Below are 17,337 nucleotides of genomic sequence, written 5' to 3'. Positions count from 1 at the left end.
TTCATTCACAATAAAATATCAAGATAAAGTTGTAGGATCGAGAGATGAAAATGAGTTGAAACTTATGTTCGCAATTTGAATGCCCACATGCAACAATGTTTTCGTGATCACACAAACGGAAAAATGTGTGCTATTTCGGAGAGAACCCACAGTGCAAAAACAAGTGTGCCAACATCTTGACTGAATTATGAAGCGTTGTGTAAATTATCTCCCTCCCGACGCAGGCGCTTTTGTTTTGATAACAAGGGTATAGAAAAAAGCGCTATCATAAGTTATGCGTGTCAGCATTAATATTTTTTTCACACACGCTTTATAGACCTCAGATGTTCAGGTTAGGGGCAGTACAAAAGAGGAGAGTAAGGTGCTGTGATTGTGGCGTGGCGTTTAGGTCTATGCTAGGGTTATGCAAGCCATTAGTTTTCTCTCTGTTTCGCAATGCAGCCCTCGGAGGGTTGCGGGGACGGAGAGAGAGAAAAGATAATATGGTTTTAGCATACATCAAATTACATTAATTGGGTTCACTTCGGCGTGTTTTTATTATTGGGCGAAGTTACAAAGTCGTAAATTCTCGCGCTCGAAAGTTGAACATGTTGCGATGCATCCGTGTCTGGCGCTTTTTCCCTTTCATTAAACACAGAAGCGTTAAGGCATGCAATTGATTTATGATCGAAGGAGCACTAAACGCATCATCAATCGGAGGATTTGTGTTAAATGTTTTATGGGTGAGCATGTTCCGATTCGGGGAAGCTGAGCATAAAATGACCGTAGATATCACGATGAAGTGGAGAAAAAAAAAGAGTTTTGACCCTCGCAATAGGACAATCGCGATCGAATTCGAGCAAAAATTACGCAAGTTTACCTCCACGCCCAGTTCAGAGTATTGTCAGGTGCTGACCCAGTAGCAAAACATTGCCCGCCCCGAGGTGTTCGTGATACGATAGCGATCGTTCAGATTCATTAGATCGTAGGTTCAGCGAGCGGTCAGGCCTGGGGTGAGATGACGCAGTAGCGGTGCTGTCGTGAGCTTTTAAATAATTGGAGTAATTGTCAATCGGTTCGTTGGAGGTCTTTCGACCGTATTCAATGCGAATCGATTGGTGGCGCAAAAAGCTAACAGTCACACTCAATATGGGACAGTCCATGTCTAAGTCGCGAAACTCGCCTACGAAAGCAAATGTGTATGATACATACTTTGATATCCTTGAAAAGAAGATTTTCTCCGGCAAAGGTGTTGTTCAGTACCGAGGGCTTGTTCTTCACGCTGGGAAAGATGATACCACCTTTGCGGGAAACATTTTTACCTCCAGCTTGCGCTGTTTGGGCGGAGGTTCCCGCTGCTGACGAAGTTGTGCTGGTGAAGTTCACATTGCTCGCAGTGGTACTGCTGCTACTACTCGTGCTTGCCGTCGAGGAGGAGGATGACACCGTGGGGTAGGTCGTCGTTGGCAGTGCTTCCGTGAAATCCTCAACGATCGAGTACCTTCATTCGAAATTCGAAACATTTGAGTATTTGTAGAGATAAAAGTATCAAGAAGCAAATCTCACCTGTTTGGGTCGTATTCCACTAGCCGATCGATTGTTGGATCCATCAGCAGCTCCGCCGGAACAGGTCGCTGTGCCAACACTGCCACATCATCCTCTTGCTTTTTGAGTCGCTTTTCCACCATATCCAGATTGTTGATGATCAGATTAGTTTTGGTTTTGAGATCATGATGAATTTCACCGATCGCTCGTTCCTGGCGCTGATTCTGGGTTAACAGTGCATCCGATTTGGGCACTAAATCATCAACGGAACTCTTCGTTCCAACAACAACGTCCCACACTTCATCCATCTTCTCCGACACGGACATGATCGGTCGAATTTGTTTCACCAGTATATCAATCTTGCTTGCCTTCACGAACGGTGGCAGCGTCGAAGTTGTGTTGTAGTTGAAATTGATGTTGTGATCAACCACTGCATCGTGTACGTCATTCAACAGGTTGAGTGTTTTGCCCAGATTCTCCGACACAATGTTTATATGGAACTGGAGCTTTTTATCGATTCCGTCCGTGATCGATCTCAGCTGTCCAAGCTCTTTCGTAATGTGTACCATAACCTCCGAGTGCATAGCCTTGGTGATTTCTGCGACGTTCATACTGACCGTCTTTCTTTCACTCGCTTCCGCGTTTATGTCATCCACCGGCAGAAAATTACTGTCGATCTGATTTTTCAACCCGTTCAGCTTATTATCGATATCGCTGACTTTCTGATCTAATGAAACCAGCCGGCTGTCCAGGGTGTTGGTGGATTTTGCCGTTCTCACACTGTTCGGCCTGTCATCATCGTTGGACAGCTTACTGTCCAACGTCCGCAGCTTCGAGATAACCGAATCGGTCTTGTGGATGTTATCGGCCATCTTGTTGTCTAGTGATTCCACGCGGCGCATCAGGTGCTCCACGGCTTTGTCCAGGTTGTCTATCCGCTGGAGCTTCCCCTCCAGCGTCGATACCACAACCTCGAACACATTCAACAGCTGCTGTTCCCTGGTTGAGAATGAAGAGAAAGAAAAAAATGACCCATTAGTTTTGTTGTCCATCACTCTGTAATTAAAACATATTTGTTTTTTTTTTCAAGAAAGCGCTCATGAAGGACATGCCCAAGACTTATCTCCGCGATTTCGGCTTCACTTTGAACACCGTCGGCTGTGTTGAAGTGAGTTCGATTATTTATTTCCCACCGCAGAAGGACAGCCGAGAAATTGTGAGCTTCCGCACCGATTTCTCGATACGAGACTTTTCTTTTTACTTAATTGTGGACGATTAAAGTGTTTCGTTTATCGGCTGCCTTTTTGTTTTAAATAATTCGATTTTAACTTTTTTATATTCTTCAAAAATTGAAGGGAATTTAATTTGCGAGGATTTTTTTGAGAGCCGGTAGTCTTCAAATGCGCCAGTGTTATTATCAACAATTAATTCTGGGCAGCATTTCTTACAACTATCTTATTCGAGAATATCGAATGGACGAATGTAGAACAGAAGGCAAAATTAGGGGAACTTGGGGAAAGCCGCCCACCATAGGGAAACCTGTCTGGAAAAAAATATTTATTTCTGCATACTTGAAAGATTTTTACAACGATAATATAGTCATGTTGATTAAACCAATACATAGAATTATGTATAAACGTCTCGTATGTATAACTTTTCACAGAAGTACTGATCGTCATATTTGAACTTTTCTTTCGATGTGTTCATCTTCGTTTAAATTAGAATGATGCGATGAGAAAACGTGGAAAATGTTGAAAGAAAATTGTTAAATTTGTAATTTTCCATTCGTTCTGTAGAAAGAAGTTTGTCCAAATGGAATTCATTTCTTCCCGTTGATGAAATTGAGCTTCGTAATCTGTTGTTGTACAGTGAAAAGATAGCGCATTTCAAAGAGACATAAGCACAATTAAAAAAATTGTAAATGAAAATCTACTTTTTCATATCAAATATTGTATGTGTTCTAACCAAGGATATCAATTTTCCTGATTTTCCCAGACTTTTTGGCACGTTCCCTGATATCGTGACAATTTTGCCTGATAGAAATAATCCTGATTTTTGTTAGTTTATCAGAATAAAAAAATATCCGTAATAAATGTACAGGAATCTCTGCCAAAGTTTTCCTGGTCATAACTGAACTATCCCAATATAATACTTATCTCCGGCCCGATCTTGTTAAGTTTGAGGAACAACATTATCTTGTATGATATATATTAGGCTGTCAAAAAAGTCCTGCGGTATTTCCGCGAGGTGTCGTTGTAAGCGCGTAGTTCTAGTTGCATTCATTGTATCGAGTCATACTATGGCTTGTTGGAAAGGTATTTTTGCGCGCTATAATATAGTCCTTGACAGTGCTTTGTTTGGTTAAGTCGTTCGTGAGTTATAGTGTCGCAAATATGGAGCCAAATAGAGAGAAAATCCAACATATTTTACAGGACTACTATGACAAAGGCAAAAATGCATCTCAAGCTGCCAATAAAATTTGTGCAGTTTATGGACCCGATACAGTTTCCATTTCCACCGCACAACGATGGTTTCAACGTTTTCGTTCTGGTGTAGAGGTCGTCGAAGATGCGCCACGCTCCGGAAGGCCTGTCGTCGAAAATTGCGACAAAATCGCCGAATTAGCATAGTAGCAGCCGGTCATCAAGAGCTGGGGATAAGTCATCAAACCGTTATTAACCATTTGAAGAAGCTTGGATTCACAAAGAAGCTCGATGTATGGGTGCCACACACGTTGACGCAAAAAAACATCTTTGACCGTATCGACGCATGTGAATCGCTGCTGAATCGCAACAAAATCGACCCGTTTCTGAAGCGGATGGTGACTGGCGATGAAAAGTGGGTCACTTACGACAACGTGAAGCGCAAACGGTCGTGGTCGAAGCCCGCTGAAGCGGCTCTGACGGTGGCCAAGCCCTCATTAACGGCCAGGAAGGTTCTGCTGTGTGTTTGGTGGGATTGTCAAGGAATAATCTATTATGAGCTGCTTCCCTATGGCCAAACGCTCAATTCGGACCTGTACTGCCAACAACTGGACCGCTTGAAGGTAGCACTCATGAAGAAGAGGCCATCTTTGATAAACAGAGGCCGCATTGTCTTCCATCAGGACAACGCCAGGCCACACACTTCTTTGGTGACGCGCCAGATGCTCCGGGAGCTCGGATGGGAGGTTCTTTTGCTTCCGCCGTATAGTCCTTGCACCAAGTGACTACCACTTGTTTTTGTCCATGGCGAACGAGCTAGGTGGTCAGAAGTTAGCCACAAAAGAGGCCTGTGAAAATTGGCTATCCAAGTTTTTTGCCAATAAGAAAGCGAGCTTCTATAATAGGGGTATTATGAAGTTTGCATCTCGTTGGGAACAAGTCATCGAACAAAACGGCGCATATTTGACTTAAAACAGATTTTTTTTTTTTTTTTATCCAAAACATATATTTTTATTAAGGCTCATATGGCGTCAGCCTAACGGGGCCGGGAGTTCAATTTTTCTACAATGTTTGCTTACAACTATGTTAGTAATATGTAACCGATTACTCGCGGTTGGCTCGAGGTTAGTATTACAAGTGTTCTCATAATTGGTATGTTGCAGTCTTCGATGCTCTGTACGTGTGCCCGACACGGGATACTAGGCTAGGATCACTAGCCGGCGCAATCATCAGCTCGTGTAGAGTTGTCATAAGCGGTACAACCTTTGGCTCTTGTTGAATGATCAGTGGACTGCACAACCTTTGGCCCGTGTATCTGTAAAGAGTGTGTGTATGTATTGCCGCGACTAAGTAAAAGTTTATCGTTTGGATAGGAGGGATATGAAACGGGGACACAACGAAGGAAACATCATTAAACGTTGACATCGGCGTTTCTGAGGAACAGGTATAGATGAAGCAGAAGATCAGGATCACGGCTACCTAAGATATCCCGGACGGGGATATCCGATTGTCTGCCTTGTGCTCTCAGTACTCTAGAGAGCTTAGAGCGAGCAGCATGGAACCGGATACACGACTAGACAACATGCTCGATGTCGTGGTAGCCATCGCCACAATCACAAAGATCGTTTGCTGCGAGCCCAATGCGATAGAGATGCGCGTTTAGGTTGTAGTGATTGGACATAAGCTGAGATATCACGCGAATGAAATCACGACCTACATTCAATCCCTTGAACCATGCACTCGTCGAGACCTTAGGGATAATCGTGTGTAACCAACGACCGAACTCATCTTCACTCCACATGCGCTGCCAACTTACGAGCGTATTCTGACGAGGAATGTGGAAAAATTCATTATAAGCAATTTGCCTTTCAAAAAGTGTGCCTTCTAAAGCGCCCACCTTAGCTAGCGAGTCCGCTTTCTCATTCCCCGGAATCGAGCAATGAGAGGGAACCCATGCTAAGGTAATCTTGAATAATTTTTCGACCAAAACACTCAATAGTTGTCTTATTCTTGTTAGGAAATAAGATGAGCATTTATCAACTTTCATTGAGCGGATTGCCTCTATTGAGCTGAGACTGTCTGAAAAAATAAAATAGTGGTCGATGGGCAATGTTTCAATGATCCCTAATGCGTAATATATCGCACCCAGTTCAGCGACATACACGGAACAAGGATCTTTGAGTTTGAAAGAGGCACTGGAATTTTCATTGAAGATGCCGAAGCCAGTGGACCCGTTTATGAATGAACCGTCAGTAAAGAACATTTTATCAGATCTAACTTTCCCATATTCTGCCGAAAATATCGGCGGAATAGAATCGGAGCGTAGGTGATCTGGTATTCCATGGATTTTTTGTCGCATGGACAGATCAAAAATGACAGAGGAATTGCAGAAGTATGGGAAGCAAACTTGGTTGGAGATGCCTGGTGAAGGGTGCACGTCGTGGGTAAGGTACTCATGGTATATAGACATAAAACTTGACTGAGGAGTCAGTTGGAGTAGATTTTCGAAGTTATCAATCACCAATGGATTCATGATCTTGCAACGGGTGAGAAATCTGTAGGATAATTCTGTGAACCGAAGAGTAAGCGGGGGTACTCCTGCCAAAACTTCGAGACTCATCGTATGTGTCGAATGCAAACACCCCATGGCTATACGCAAGCAACGATATTGTATTCTCTCCAGCTTGAGAATATGAATCCTGGCAGCTGATCGGAAGCAAAAACTGCCATATTCTAACACTGATAATATCGTTGTTTTGTACAACTGAATGAGGTCTCCTGGATGGGCACCCCACCATGTTCCGGTAATTGTTTGGAGAAAATTGATTCTTTGCTGGCATTTCTGTTTCAAATACGCAATGTGTCTCCCCCAGGTACACTTAGAATCAAAATATACACCCAGGTATTTGAAAAACATAGAGTGTTGGATCGTTTTGCCGGATAGGTGAAGCTGGAATTGGGCGGGTTCGTGCTTCCTAGAAAAAACGACCATTTCAGTTTTCTCCGTAGAGAATTCGATACCCAGCTTGAGGGCCCACGTGAACAGATTGTTCAGGGTATCTTGCAACGACTTTGCAGAACGACGGGATTAGTACCCGTGATAGAAATAACTCCATCGTCTGCAAGTTGTCTCAACGTGCAGTCTCTAGTTAGACAATCATCCATATCATTGACGTAAAAACTGTACAAGAGGGGGCTTAGGCAGGAGCCTTGTGGTAGGCCCATAAAACTGTAACGAGAAGATTTCGAGCTGCCATGAGAGAAAATCATGTGCTTTTCTGACAGTAAATTGTACAGGAAATTATTGAGAATTGGTGAAAGTCCACGATTATGAAGCTTCTCTGAGAGAATTTCCATGGAAACTGAATCAAATGCCCCTTTGATATCGAGAAAAACGGAAGTCATTTGTTCTTTGCGAGCAAATGCGATTTGGATTTCAGAAGATAGCAGCGCGAGACAATCATTTGTCCCTTTACCTCGGCGGAAGCCAAACTGCGTATTTGACAGCAAATTGTTCGTTTCGACCCACTTGTCCAAACGAAGTAGAATCATTTTCTCTAACAATTTACGAATACAGGATAACATTGAAATCGGCCTATACGAGTTGTGATCGCTAGCCGGCTTGTTGGGTTTCCGTATGGCTATCACTCTCACTTGTCTCCAGTCATGCGGGACAATATTCAGCTCCAGAAACTTGTTGAACAAGTTCAGCAAACGCTGTTTTGCCAAGTCGGGAAGATTCTTCAACAAGTTGAATTTAATCTTGTCCGACCCCGGAGCTGAATTGTTACATGAGAGAAGGGCAATTGAGAATTCCACCATCGAAAAATTCTCATAATCGCTTTGAAGTGGAATGTCGCGTACGACGTTTTGTGCAGGAACGGTGTCGGGGCAAACCTTCCTTGCAAAGTTAAAAATCCAACGGTCAGAGTATTCCTCACTTTCGTTTGTATGGTTCCAGCCACGCATTTTCCTAGCCGTATTCCAAAGAGTGCTCATAGCGGTCTCCCTTGACAAACCATTGACGAACTTCCGCCAATATCCACGCTTTTTTGCTTTAATCAAACCTTTTAGTTTGGCTTCTAGAGCTTGGTACTTTAGAAACCATTCCACTAATCCAGTTTTCCTGAATTTTTTGAAAGCGGATGATTTTTCAAGGTAGACCTTTGAACACTCCCTGTCCCACCAGTTTAGTTTAGGAATGATGCTTCTGCAATTCCACTGTATTACAGTGGTCAAATCCTTGACCTCTTGCCCTGAATCAGGTATCGAGGGAAATGAACGCTGCCAAAAACCACATTTTTCTTTCAAAAATGTTCTCACAATCGGAAGCAAACATAATACTATGCTTTTAAGAAGGTCGTTTATATTTAAAGCATTTAAAATGTTGTCCACCAGGTCAGAAAGCGCAAGCAAGCCAGATTGTGGCTGTTGCCTCGACCGCGAAAAAGGAGCAGACGTGTTGGGTGCTGCTCCGGGAAGTGCTGAGGACCCCTGGTGCGTAGAAGAACCGCTTAAACCAGGAGGTACTTGCTTCGGTCTATTCTCAGCACGTTCGATTCGAGTTTTCATTCCAACTTGGGAAGTTTCGGTTTTCTTTCTGGGGAGTGATGGAAAAGAAGTAATTTTTCTTTTCCTGATGGCACCCTGCGATGTACCGGAACTTCCTGCATTGGGAGCGTCAGCAACAGGCTCGTCGTTCTGCAGAATGGAGTAGGGATTGTCCTGAGTCGTTGGAACGGGACTCTTAAGCATTTCTGCATAAGTCCGCTTGGAACGTTCTTTTAAGGAACGCTTGATTTTTTCCCCTCGTTGTATGTACACCGGGCATTGAGTAAGATCATGAGGAGTCCCGCCGCAATGAAGACACTTGCGCTCTTTCGGGCAAGGATTCTCATCATGGCTCTCTCCACAATCTGCGCAACGTTTTTTGTTGCAACAATAGGCGGCCGTGTGACCGAGTTGCATACATTTGTTGCATTTCATTACCCGGGGTACAAACAACCGAACAGGTAAACGAAGTGCACCTATTGCAACGTAGTTTGGAAGGGCGGAACCCTCAAATGTCACACGAAAAGAGTTTGTCCGATTGAGAACTCTTTTGTCATTTTTAAGTGACACAGATTTCAGTCGATCGCATGCAAGAATCTTCACACTTTTAAGTGAAGAGTTCTTGAAGCGACCGACACCATCGAGTATCTCTTTTCGAGTCAAACCCTTTTCGTTTATTACACCGTCTATTTCAACGTTGCAACAGGGTACGTATACGCGATACTCGATCGCAAAGAGATCACAGCGCGTTATTTCATTCGCTTGGGTTCTGCTGGAGACGACAACTCGTAATTTGTCTGGCCCCATCCGAGTAATCTCGGTAACTTCGGAAAATTTCTGTGTCAACTCTTTTGAGATGCGAATGACGTTAAGAGGTTTGGATTTTCGTCTAAAGTATACGATAAATGGGCCTTTGGCGCCATCAGGGTATTCTTTTAGACGAAAATCCTGCTTCTCGTCTTTTTCCTCATCTTCAGAGCTTTCTATTTCGTACACAGAATTTTCCTCCTCATCTTCTGTTTCATCCTCCTGCTCTTCAGGAGGAGGTTCATTATCTGAGTTATTCTTTGGCGTGGGTGGGGGATCCTCCCCGCCCTCTGCCATATTAATAAAAACGAAGAAGTAGACAACTGTTCGATATGAACAGAATATAATAATTTGGAAAATATAAATTAGTAAAAGAAATTATATTTCTATATTAGTTATTGTTGAAAATTTTATTTATTTAAATTTTTGTTATTATGTGTAATTTGAAAATGAAAAAAGTTCCAATAAATGTTCAACGGTGATGTAAGAAATGAACACCCCTAATGCCAACGCTTGCCGATATGATAAACACAAAGATAAACAATGGTATAAATCGAGCACAGAAGCTATACAGAATGATGGAAGAGGTAAGAGGAAAATAAACTTCTACTTGCCCCGCTGCTGTGTAGCGTGTGTGATGATGTGACTTGCTGCCGGATTGTCTCGATAGCGCACCACTTTTAATGAGCTTTACTCACTCGCAGCGCACCAGATGAAAAAATACACACTAGAAACGGATGTAAAAAAAACACCTGTATCGGATCAAATATAGGTTCGACCGATCTGCTTGCGAGTTGGCGAAGCAATGGCTTAAAACAGATGATTGTAACTAATTTTATGAACAAATGAAAATTAAAAAAAAAAATACCGCAGGACTTTTTTGACAGCCTAATATGTCGCCATCAAAGATGAGCCGTATTCACGGAACTTGCGAAAAGTTTTTTTACTGTGAGATTTGTAGCGAATATTGCGTATTGCTTTCGAAAAGCTCACGTACTATTTTCATAAAATCATAATTAACAACTATGGATGATTATGAGCATCTTTCTCTTTGATTGTTTGGAATGAGATGTACGACCCGTGCCGTTTAGATAATAGGTGATAGTAGGTGTGGTACAGTCAACAAATACTCTGAGACTCAAATAGTCACACCGGAACTCGAAGAAGAAACAATGTGTCCCATTATATCAGTATAGAGAATGGGGAATTAAGAAGGACTGGAGATATTGATTTTAAGGTATATGAAATGCATACAGACATCAACGAGAAATAACAATTCTGAAATATGTGATCGAATAACATCAGCAGAAGGTAATGAATGACAGTAAATAATTCGAGTTATAAGATTGAGTGCGCAGAAAAAATCGTTTTTCTAGCTCGTATACTGTTTTAAAGAAATACTCGAGAAATTGCTGTGAGAAAAGCTTTGCAATAATCTCGATATGTTATGCTGAATTGTATAATAACATGTTGTATTAAAGCTCATGTGATAAATAATGTAATAAAAGTTTTTCTATATATTTTGCATGTCACAAGGGAAAAATGTCTAAATTATACACACTGGCGAGAAACTCTTTTTCATTCCAAAAAAAAACCTTTTTCGAATATATCACGTTTACATTATATCAAGCGATTTTTTTAAACGTGATATAATCGAGACGTTACTGTGTTCTGGTCTAGAAATCTGAAAAAAATCTTTTTTTTTCTTTCTGAAATTTAGGTATTCAAGAATGCATTCTAGAATGGACTTTTCGAATATCTCATTATTTTTCGAGCTATAGCCATTTTAGTGATGCGATATAATAATTAACTTCAAACGCGTTTTTCTCGAAACTAGTTTTTTTTAAACTGGCGTACACGATATCTCGAGTTCTACTGAACCGATTTATGTCAAATTAAAATGAATACATTCTGTATCTCTCTCTATCGTATGAACCAGTAAAAAATATGATTTTTTAATGTTACTGTTTAAAAAAAATGGAAAACGTAAGAAAAACGCTAAAATAGCATTTTCTTCAGACGCCATTTTGTCAAAAAACATGTTTTGACTCGTGTGAAATTCATGCGTTAGCGGCATCTGATGCTTGAAACTTATTTTTGACAAGTAGTCAGTTGAAATAAAATCATCAAAATATTGATAATATAACTCAAGTTAAGATTTTCTGGGCTCATATACATTTAATAATTTTTGCTATACTTGGTTGCTATATTTGGTTTCTATGACTATCATGGTGGCACGTTTTACCCCGACAGCGCATCTTACCCACAGTTTCCCTATATGGACAAAAAAAGCTCATATACCGTAGCAGTCATCATCAGTCAACAGCCAAATCGGTTCCACACTTGGATGGCGGCACCTTTCACTTGCCTCCTTCTTATTCACCATCATTCGTTCTTGCATTTACGTTCCTCGAAGGAACTGTGTCCTCTCTATTTCGCATTGTTTTTAGCTTATTAAATATTACCGAGTACCAGTTCTCTTCCTCAAAGAGGAATCGAACCCAAAACACGCACCAAGCCTAGTGCGCCGCCATTAATCACATGGCCACTACAGCCACACCTTTCACTCAGTCTCAGGCCCCATAAACCATCGGAGGAGCATCGAAATTTCACAAACCATCTTAATTGGAAGCGACATCGGCACCATCACGCTGTGTGAGAAACGCTCCAATCAATTATCTAATCAATTAATGAATCGAGTTTGGTATAGCTTTGGTGAGTTTAGGCTGACAGGTTGACGAAACAATGGTTATCCATAACAAGATTTGGGTTTTGTCACCTGCAAAAAGTACCAACCATGAGAGCCATGCGAGAGCCATCCGGGGTTTTGCAGCCATCCACAGTGACTTTCTACTAGCGCGACAGTGATTAATTAATTGCTTGATTGAGTTGATTCAAGCGAGGCTCTCACCCAGTGGCGCTGGTGTAACTTTATTGAATGCTAATTATTGCGTTACCCTACGGGGGCATTAAGAGCTCGCGTGGATTGAGGCTATCTATGACATTCCAGCGACCTAGCGCAGAATGACCCCAAAAATCGGTGAACGAATACTGAATACAACCTGAATCAAATTTGTCAAAACATCGATCTCGTGTCGGTCCGATCTCGGGTCTGACATTTCTCAGACGCTGGGAAATATGTGAATGAGTACAACATTCAATTAGCATAACACAGTTTTTATATTAGGAATGTAAATTTGATCACACCGGAAACTATTAAATTTGAATGCGCGACAAGAAAAGTCGCGGGAGACGCATGCGAATCAGCTTGAATCATTGCTATTACTGCTCGCGTCTCTGAACGACATATGGGAAATAACCATATTTTCTGCGGGAAAAATATTCAACGAGTTGATGTATCATTTCAACTTGGCAAAATATGGCGTTCGTATGGAGATTACCAGTTACATTTGCAGCTAACAGTGTTTCTCGTGGAAATCGTGTGAATTTTTCGGTGTTTCTTTTGTTTTCTTTATTTCAAATCTTTCAGCTTAGGTTATCGAATGCGAATCTTTCTATCGCAAATTATAGATTTAAGAAAAATCAATAAAGTATAATAGATTCACGCGTCTTTTTATTTTTTATATACATTTTTATATAATAAGGGTACCGGTAAGTTTCTTGGTTTTTTTTTCAAAAATTAATGCTTTATTCTGTAAAAATGGTTACAAATTTAATATTCAAAGTATTGCCCATCGCTAGTCACAACTTTTTCCCATCTTTCTGGAAATTCACGGATCCCTTTGCGGAAATAGTCGGCCAGTTTGTCGGCTAGCCACGAATCGATCCAATTTTTGACTTCATCAAACTTGGAGAAGTGCTGGTCATGTTGCATCGATCGAAAAAGGTAGTAATCGGACGGAGCAATGTCTGGAGAATACGGCGGATGAGATAGGACCTCTCATTTCAGCGTTTCTAAGTATGTTTTTTCCGATTTCGCGACATGCGGCCGAGCTGGAAAAATGTTGTGCTGGAAAAATAATTTTTCGTGTCTTTGCTCGTTAGTGGCCTTTTTTCCTTCAGTGCACGGCTCAAAAGCATTAATTGTCGTCGGTAGAGGTCCCCCGTAATGGTTTCATTCGGTTTTAGCAGCTTATAGTACACCACACCAAATAGACAGCATAGCTGCCGTAGCAATTTTGTTTCAGAACTACAAATCATATACTAAGAAGCTCATAAAATTGTGTACATGGAATTCATAAAATCAAACTAATCATAAAGGTAAAAATTATCCTAGATTGAAGCATATTGCTGTTCTCATATATAGCATTATAAAGATTAGAACTAAACAGTTCAAACTCATCAATTTAATTGTTCATTACAAGCCTAATATGTAGTGTATTTTTTCTTCAGGCATCAAGGGACAAAGCTTTTTGACGATGTTTGCTTTTCTCGCCTACTCAATTCCTCTTTCGGATAAATTACAGCTGAGTGTTGATGAAGGGTAAATGTCGCATTTGGTGAACAGTTGCACTTTTCTAAATGCTCCATCGAAACGCATCTTGCAACAAAACTCGGATGCATGACCGGGGTATCCATACGTTGCCCGACGTTTAGAATTGTCGTAAGGAGCCACTTTTCATCCCCAGAAATAATTCGAAAACCCTTTCTTTTATACCGTTGGAACAGTTCGCACGTGAAAAAACGGCGTTCGACGTCTCGTGGCTTCAATCCATACGGTACCCAATGTCCTATCTTTCGGGCCATTCCCATTACTTTTAATCGACCGAATATGGTTTGCTGAGCTACTCCAAGTGATGCGACGACTTTCTGCAGCTTTTTTTTCTTCATATTGAAGTTGGAACGAAATTCGACATATTCGAAGTGGCAGAAAACTATGGTGTTTACGCTTCAACTTTTTGACATATACTAAAAAAGACGTGCAATGACAGTAGCTTTCCAACGCATGTCTGGAAATTCGATTCACTAGAATAATAATCAAGTTAAGCCATCTGTTGTAAAACCGAAGAAACTTACCGGTACACCCAATACGTGCAAGCACATTTTTATATACATTATCTGCATGTTATGATGCCTTAATTGGCACCCGTGATTGGTTCATGTATAGTGTGTTCTTCAATCCTCTCAATGTTTTTTTTTATTTGGCATCCTATCAAATACAGACGGTGACGGCATCTTCGGCATATTCCTCATATTTTTTTTTTATCAAAAAACAAGAAATTATTTATCAGGCAAGGTTCACGTTCACGAGATATCTAGTGGAAATAGGTAAACAATAAAATTGAAAATCAAAAATAAAAAGAAAGGATTATCGAATTTTAATATTCAAGGAATATAAAAATGTAAATTGTGTTGTTTTCTTTTTGCAAATTCGTTTTTACTCGTTGATTATCAGCTTTGAAGCGCGAAACCGATTGTGAACTCTGTTGCAGGATTTACAATCATCACCATAATTTTCAATCAACTAATCTTACCTTCTCATTTATTCATAATAAATCATTCATAATAAGCAAAACATTGTTGCTTATATTTGATCTTTTTTTTGTATCTAAGAAAATAAATTGTTCACCAATATAACAAGCGTTTGACAATTAAAGAAAGACAGAGGAAATGTGAAAAACGATCAAATAATTTGATTTCTGTATTTCTACCTATTATAATATATAAATTTATAATTTTTCTGAAGCAACCTATTGAACAATTGAAAAATGTCAAGCATTTCCCTGATGACATTCCAACATTATGGTTCAATGGCACGGTCTGTGCTCTCCAGAGTATTCAAAAAATATCTAAGGTAGTGGCGAGGCATAATTCAGTTGTTCCTTCTGCGAACTGATCTGCTAGGTGGCACATCGATCGTTCTCTTCGGTAGGCATTCTCAGGACAAGCATAATATCTGCTGAATACAGTGCCAAGGTGTAGGAAAACATTTGAGACTTTAGTTCCGTTATTGCACACAAATTGCATCAAATGAGAATATAAAAATTTCATTCGCAAATTTTTATTCAAGTCTCCAGCCAAGGAGTTATCAACAGCCTTTCTTAAGGGGGTATTCTAGTCTAGAAATCTGAAAAAATCGAAATTTTTTTTTACCATATTTCTGTAGTTTAGGCATTCAAGAATATACTCTAGAAAGGACTTATCGAAAATCCTATTATTTACCTAGTTAGAGCCATCTTAGTGATGTGGTATCTAACCTGTTACGGCCATCACAATGAACTTCAAACGCGTTTCTCTCGGAACTAGTTTTTTTCTAACTGGCGTACACGATATCTCAAGTTCTACTGAACCGATTTATGTCAAATTTATATGAAAATAATCTGCATACATCTCTCTATCGCATGAACCAATAAAAAATTATAACTTTTTAATTTTACTATTTTTAAAAAATCGGTAAACGCAAAAAAAAACCTTTTAAACAGCATTTTTGTTTTCAAACGGCCGCCATTTTGTTAAAACCCATGTTTTTGACTTGTCCGAGGTTCATGCCATAGCGACATCTTTACTGATTCAGAATCTGTTCGATTTTTTTGTTTCAGATAACCAGAAGGACTGGAATCGTGTACGCCATGGCACAACTTTTTTTTGAACACCGTCACTTCACCAGCATGTAACTATTCTAATTATGAATATTTTTTTTCCGTCCTATTTTTGTTTTATTGTTGAAAGATAGATAAACGAATAATGATATAATGGATAGTAAAAATATTCTTTGTTTTATTTTTACGGAGTTCGAAAAAACGTCCGAAATTCGTGTCTCTACACTAGAATACCCCCTTAACTTATTGATATTAACTTATTAGCTTATTCACTTATAATGATGAATGGGAACGATATTGTGATTGTGGATGAGTAGGAACGCTTCACGCGTGATTGATGATTGATGATTGATGCTGGTCCATATGGAGGAAGAAAAAATAAAAATGGAAAACGAAAAGATCCCTCTAATGGTATGATCGAGGAAACAAACTCTACGAGGCATAGAGTAGCACGGCTGATGGGTGACGACAAACTTGAAAGGATGTTGGAACGATGGTGGCATTATTTAGAAAAGGGTAAGAAATATTCCGTAACCCATTAGAAGAGCGTTTAAAAATTCCGTGGATCTTATCAAACAGCTTGAAAGATTTGAAGTAAGACACAGAGATATTTGAGTATCGTTTGACGTTGCAGCCCTTTTTCAGTTGCAGAAACTTTAAAAAGGTTACACCGACACTTAGAACGAAGACGTGCGCCACATCATCACATCGAGGTTTATCTTCTTGTCGCCGAAGTGTGAATGAAGCAGAACTTTTTCGAACTTTCACCTCTCCTGGCGGACGTTTTCATGAGTGACTTTGAGGTTGAGATTGAAAAGGGAAATTTGGTTTCTCTCAAACATGGAGCATAGATGATACGATCACTAAGGAAACAATTTTTATTTGCCTTATTCCCATAGCCCAGTACCATCGTACCCATGAATTCGACTACAAACAACTACAACTACAAACAAATTACGTCCGATTCTGCGACCGATCGACAGCATTTCTTATAGAAACGAATAATCAATTTTCAAATAACCTTTTTCAAGGCTATATGTATGATATGTAACCGAATTTCTTATTCGATCAAGGTTTTTATGGACTTTGAAGTTCAGAACCAGACACACAATGAAAACAAGTTGAATACAAGTGAGACGACGGCTTGAGGGGGCTATAATAATCACGATCCGCCAAAGGTATAATATTATCACGACCCACCACAGTAATGTTTCAAAAAAAGAATAATTTTGATGAGGCAAGAAAGGGTTGTTATAACTACTAATTGATACTTGCCTAATTATTTTCAAGGTTTTAGTACATTATCTGTATTATTATTATGTTTTATCACAATAAACCGTTTAACTTAAAAAATTTTTTCACTAATTTTATTCCAAATTGAAAATAAGAAAATATTAGTAAAGTTTTGATCCATTTCACTGAAAATAAAATAATAGAACAAAACGTTACAGGCAGGTTAGGTCCGAGACACGACCGCATAACAGACGTAGGATCACGTTAGGTTGTTTGTTGCATATTGATTTTGAATAAGT

General features: G+C 40.0%; 1 protein-coding gene across 3 annotated transcripts in view; it reads right to left on the bottom strand.

The window, feature by feature from the left end:
- The window catches only part of LOC129775400 (fibrinogen alpha chain), a 396,109-nt gene that overhangs the window by 26,944 nt on the left and 351,828 nt on the right, over window positions 1-17,337 (bottom strand). For all 3 annotated transcript variants that reach the window (XM_055780118.1, XM_055780117.1, XM_055780119.1), the window contains exons 3-4: window positions 1,546-2,523; window positions 1,192-1,480 (exon numbers count right to left, since the gene is read on the bottom strand). In XM_055780118.1, the coding sequence (XP_055636093.1) occupies window positions 1,192-1,480; window positions 1,546-2,523 (1,267 nt within the window). The remainder of the gene's footprint in view (window positions 1-1,191; window positions 1,481-1,545; window positions 2,524-17,337) is intronic.

This window comes from Toxorhynchites rutilus, chromosome 3 (genome assembly GCF_029784135.1).
Source record: "Toxorhynchites rutilus septentrionalis strain SRP chromosome 3, ASM2978413v1, whole genome shotgun sequence".
Taxonomy (NCBI): Eukaryota; Metazoa; Arthropoda; class Insecta; order Diptera; family Culicidae; genus Toxorhynchites; species Toxorhynchites rutilus.
This window is presented reverse-complemented; position numbering and strand designations above follow the sequence as displayed.